This window comes from Triticum aestivum, chromosome 7D (genome assembly GCF_018294505.1).
Source record: "Triticum aestivum cultivar Chinese Spring chromosome 7D, IWGSC CS RefSeq v2.1, whole genome shotgun sequence".
Lineage (NCBI taxonomy): Eukaryota > Viridiplantae > Streptophyta > Magnoliopsida > Poales > Poaceae > Triticum > Triticum aestivum.
In genome coordinates, this window is record NC_057814.1 from 175,175,008 (window position 1) to 175,180,398 (window position 5,391).

Sequence of the window (5,391 nt, forward strand, 5' to 3'; positions counted from 1 at the left end):
GTTTGTATCCTTGGCATTGCGCAACCATATACCACTCTTATTCAGGTGACAACAAATTTTCTTAACTCTTGCTACCACACCACAACAAATTTAACCATGCCGTGGTGACACAATGGCGATGTTCATGCCGTTTCTTGGAAGACACTAGACGTACACTGGAGTTCTTGATGGACGTGTCTTCCTTCTTGAGTTTGAGTGTACAAATGTAGCCGCACTACTTGCCGTATCGAAGCACCACAATGTATCATTTTAGCTTCTCTTTTCGTGAACACAATCTCACGCACATTAATTCTCCAGCCTTAAATTGAGTTTGAGTGTAAACAATAAAGATGCTACACAAGCCCACGCCTCGCGCGGATATTGCTAGTAATAGGGTAGGGTCAATGCAAGTTAGCATGCCACAAAACCTGGAACCGAACGAACGAACTACATGAACTCATCAAAATCCTTGGACAAATTAAGCCTTTTCCATGAAAACACGTTCGTGCAGGGTCAGTGGGAAATAATGTCCTGTCTAGACAAAATAATCACGGCACCGCTAAGCAGAAGACGACGACTTTGTCCTGCCAACTGAAGTGTCTTTCACCTCCTCACACCATCTGTGCATTTCATGTCCTCACACCACGAACTGAGAGCCTGCACGCACATTTTCGATTCTTAGCGTGAAAACAAGAGAATGCAGAGGTACAATCTTGACATATAAAGCAAATTTCGACAATCTGTCAATAACAAACGATAGCAGCAAATTTCGAAGTTTCTTGTAAGTAGCGTAGCATATACATACAGCAACAAGAGGGTCAACACAAAACCTAGGTGGTGAAACAAGCTAATTTCCTATTTTAGTTTGGCACACTTCAGAGATTGTCCAGCTGCATCAGTTAGCTCCCTCAGATTGAAAATTAAAATTCGCCTAGTTTCCCAATACAACATGCTGACAGGCACCACTATCAGTGGCAACTGCTCCCTTGCGATGGCTCTAGCAGCCGCACACACAGTACATGCATGATGAGCTAACAATTAAAAAATCTACCTTCCTGTGTGTCACAGAAACTGAAAGGTGTTTGATAAACGATGGAGGATAGGAGGACACTTTGATTGTAAAATGATTTGGGTGATTACTATAGAACTCCCAACCTAGAGCCTCTGCGCAAACTTACAAGATTGGTTTGCTAATAAAAACACTTCCAAATAGTTTAACTCGGTACATTTAGAGAAGCTAGCGGTCATTGGAGTACATTAGGGACAATGTCAAAAGTCAGAACCAGAGGTTGAGCATGGCAGGAGTAGTGGAGTACTGGTAGTAACTAAGCAGTTAAAGAAGCCTTTTAGTAACAGAGGTTACCTATCATCCTAAGATCTCTACTCTCTTTTGCTTCTAAACAGGGTTTAAGGCCCGTAAAAACTCAAATGACTTAGATAGCATGGGTTAATTTGCTGTGTACACAATATATGTCCTAAAAATAAAGATGGACCGACAGAATTCTACAAGACTACATGGATTAATCTTTTTATGCTGCACAATATGCAGTTCGTTGGATGCATCTATGCTGAAGATTAACATGTTGTTAGAGTACGCCATAACACATGTATATGAGTTCATGCTGTCAAAGTATCAGTTCAGTAGGTGTAAAGTGCATCAAGGGAGAAGAAAGTCAAAGGTTATAAATCCGAAATGGCTAGTCAGTTACCTCCTCATTCATCCTACCATCTTTTCTTATCAATGGTGTCTCTTCCTCTTGGTGCAGTGGGCCATTCACCGCGGGCTGGAGGTGGCGAGTGAGGTGCAGTAGCCCGCTGTGTTGAGGGGGCATCCGGGCGTCTTGGTGCAGGGAAGCGGCCATGGGGAGGCGGAGGCGTGAAGGCAGCCAGGTGTGACTGTGATGCGGAGCGATCATGAGGCGGAGGTGTCGGGACATCCATGCTGTATCTTCCTCTTGGTGGAGTGAGACTGTGGCCGCTGACTGGACCAGGTAAACAGGAGCTACGACTGGGATGCCAAGGCGGCAAGTAACGTGGAGTATGCTGAGTTGAGGGGGCACCCGGGCGTGATGGTGCAGGGAAGCGGCCATGGGCAGGCAAAGTCGTGAAGGCAGACGGGCATGGCGGTGATGCGGGGGAACCAGGGGGCGGAGGAGTCGGGACATACGTGCGAAAAGGAGGAGCAGGAAGCTGAGACATCCCACCATACGAGAGCTTCGGCTCTGCCTTCATTTCCAGCAAGTAGTATGGGCCGAACAGACCCTTGAAAAATATGCACCCAACTCCACCCTTTGCATATTTTTTTCCATGTGAATTAAGGAACGGGTGGTACTGTTCATTGCGCAATGAGGGCCCAGCATTACCATTGCCAAGCAATACAATTGCGTGGGGGTCTGGGTCCTCCACCAATTTCCCAGTGTCCTCATCGATCTCTGGGAGCCAGCAATAGATCTCGTCGTCCTCAAGAGAGTCGAACTCTGTTCCGGCAAGTATCCGTACCTTGATCGCCCTGCCATTTTCTATGTGTTCCCTTACCTCCTGAGCGTCCATCTGCTCATAACGTCTGTAATCATGAAGGCTCACGTTGAGGGTGCCAATGTTGTCCCCATCCTTGTGGATATCTGCCTTAATGCCCATATGCTTGAAGCACCAGGCAGCCCCTTCTGGCGTGTTGTAACCCACCTCATCATTGAAGATTATCTCCTCTAACTTCTGCCTCTCCAGTTTGCCATCCTCTGCTTTCAGGCCATTCAGCTGAAGAAATCTTGTTACCAATGATTCCCAATCAAGCTTTATCATGCAGTTCTGCCCAGTCTTCTTGGCCACTGCTGCATTCAGTTCCATCTGTCCTGCTGAGGTTATTGAAGTGAAAGAACAAAGACCGAGACCAGCAGTACCCTGGTCGAGGACACCAGGGAATATGTTGCAACCGTAGAATAACCTTTCTTCCCACGACCAGTCCTCTGCATCCTCTGGCTTCTTTGTCCTAGGCTTAGTGATGCAAGTGCCCTCCCTGGTAAGAAAACAAAAGTGACTTAGAATGATGGAGTCCTATTGAAAAAGAAATATGAACATTACCAAACCATCAATTTCAGTAGCAGCAAACCAAAAAGTACTTATTTACTAGAATTTTTCGTTGCCATCACTCTAAGATTCCAAACAAATAAATAAAATAGAAAAGAAGGACGGATTTATTAATTAGCACAACTATTTCACTAAAGCCAACAAAGGTAAGCATACACAAATTAACACCTTGCACTATGACTGTACACGATGACACTACAACAACAGACATGTACCAAATCTGAGACAATGCCCTGTCAAAACAACTTAATTCACACTGCACTATCTAACATAAAAGAAGACAGCCATACTCACATCAACAATGGATAAAAAGTTGGTATGAACATATATAACTAATATGTTTATCTAAGTTGTACAACAAATGAAACAAGAAAAACTCGGAAAGGAACTTAGATGTAAGAACTTTGCGTTTCAGATGTATGATGGTGCTAATGAATCTACGATATATGCACTAAAATAGTTCTGCACAAAATTATTTTTCATAATTATACGCAAAACAAAGGGAACGCACAATGAAGACCACATAATCACAAAAAAGCTTAGAGATGTAAAAAATTCAGTTAGTACCAAAAAATGACGCTGAAGACCGAATTGTGGACATACCTGAATATTTATGAGATACAAATAACCAGAATTCAAGATGTCTTAAGTTTTTTTTTTGCAGGTCTTAAGTTAATTATACTCATGCATAGATAATTCATCTGCAGCTCAAGATGAAAGATTCTGATGAGCAGCACAAGTAGAACTAGTAAAGTTAACAGCTAAGTAACCTTAACTCCAAAAAGAAAGAGAATCATTGCCCTAAACTACTATTGAAGTCGCACAGATACATTAGGTGTTATTCGGATTCATGACAAATGCACAACTAGACACATACCGCTACCTCAAAAAAAAAAAGATACATAGAGCAACTCTCGAGAGAACGTGTGGCACCACCTTGTAATCACACTAAAAACTCATATGAAGCAAACAAGTTTCTGAAGCATTTAACAACATATCCGAAGCATTAAAGTCATACCCCCAAAACAAATCAAAACAAAACAGTATGCATCATTTCCAGTGATCCTAAATGAGAAGGCCTCGTTTGAGGGGTAATTTTGCAGACGATAGCGCACAAGATAGCAGATAAACACAAATTAACAACATATTCCAATTAAGAAAGGTAAATCTAATTCAGGAAACAAAGATAGGAGTTTTTAAGGCATAAGCACTCCTAAGTTTTCCTATCAATCCAGCAAACAACTATTCTTATTCGAAATCCTCAATTATACGGAAACAAACTGCCACGATCATAAGGGACAGACTTCAACCAGGGCATACTGCAATAGTCTGATGGGGCATTGCATTACACATTACATACACAGTTAAAACAATGTAGAATCATATACCAAGTTATAAAACACAGAAAGTCAATATGAGATTAATCTATTAAATAACTTTGATGTATTTTTTTACAAGAAACAGGTTCGAATCTCAGATACCTAATTTTTTTTGTCAAAATTTCGTGCAGCATACATAAATTGAAATAAAATGGAAATGACAAAAAATTGGGATTCGAACCCTGGACTTCAGGAATGCAGAGACAGCGGCCGACCACTGGGCTACACAGAGTAATACTAATGAGTTATCAGGTATTACAGATAGATGCAAACAAATTACAGGTAGATGCAAACAAACACAAATATTTCTCAAACCTTTCGTCTAATTTTTTTTTAATACAAGCCTAGTTTCTTACATGACCCTTTGAAGACGAGGCAAGGGCACTTGGGAGCGAGGTCAGGGAAGGCGAGGGGAGAGAGGTCGGGGAAGGCGAGGGGAGCGAGGTCGGAGAGGGCGACGGGGGCGATGTCGTCTAGGTGGAAGAAGTGAGCCGAGTCGGGGACGGGCCTACGGCAAGCTCCCCGTGGTTGGCCATTAGGGTTTAAGCGAAGGGTGGGGGTGGGGTGGGGTGGGGTGGGAGGGCGGCGCGGGACAGGCCGGAGCGATGGAGGGAGGGAGCGGGAGAGGGGAGCGATGTCAGCGGCGAAACTTTTGGGAGGGGCCGACGGCGAGCTCTAGGGGTTAAGCGGAGAGGGTTTTGGGGAGGGGGGAAAGACGCGACAGGAGTGAGCCAGAGAGGGGGAGAGGACAGGGGAAGAGGGAGGGGCAGTCCTATTTGCCGGTGCGGCTTCGCTGAAGGCGCCCCTCCCGGACGCCCCTGTTTGGGCCGGCCCACGGTCGGGTTTCATTATTTCTACTCCCTTCGTTTTTAAATAAAGTCTTTGTAAAGATTTCATTAGATGGACTATATACGAAGCAAAATAAATGAATCTACACTTAAAATGTATC

The 5,391-nt window shown here is 43.8% G+C and overlaps 1 protein-coding gene across 1 annotated transcript; it reads right to left on the reverse strand.

Moving 5' to 3' along the window:
* Positions 1–287: 287 nt before the first annotated feature.
* On the reverse strand, positions 288–4,664 carry LOC123169614 (wiskott-Aldrich syndrome protein family member 2). Its single transcript, XM_044587485.1, has 3 exons — positions 4,624–4,664; positions 1,689–2,992; positions 288–636 (listed from the first exon to the last, which is right to left on the reverse strand). Exon 2 carries the CDS (start codon positions 2,821–2,823, stop codon positions 1,702–1,704), a length of 1,122 nt encoding a protein of 373 aa, XP_044443420.1. The 5' UTR covers positions 2,824–2,992; positions 4,624–4,664; the 3' UTR covers positions 288–636; positions 1,689–1,701.
* Between the last annotated feature and the right edge of the window lie 727 nt (positions 4,665–5,391).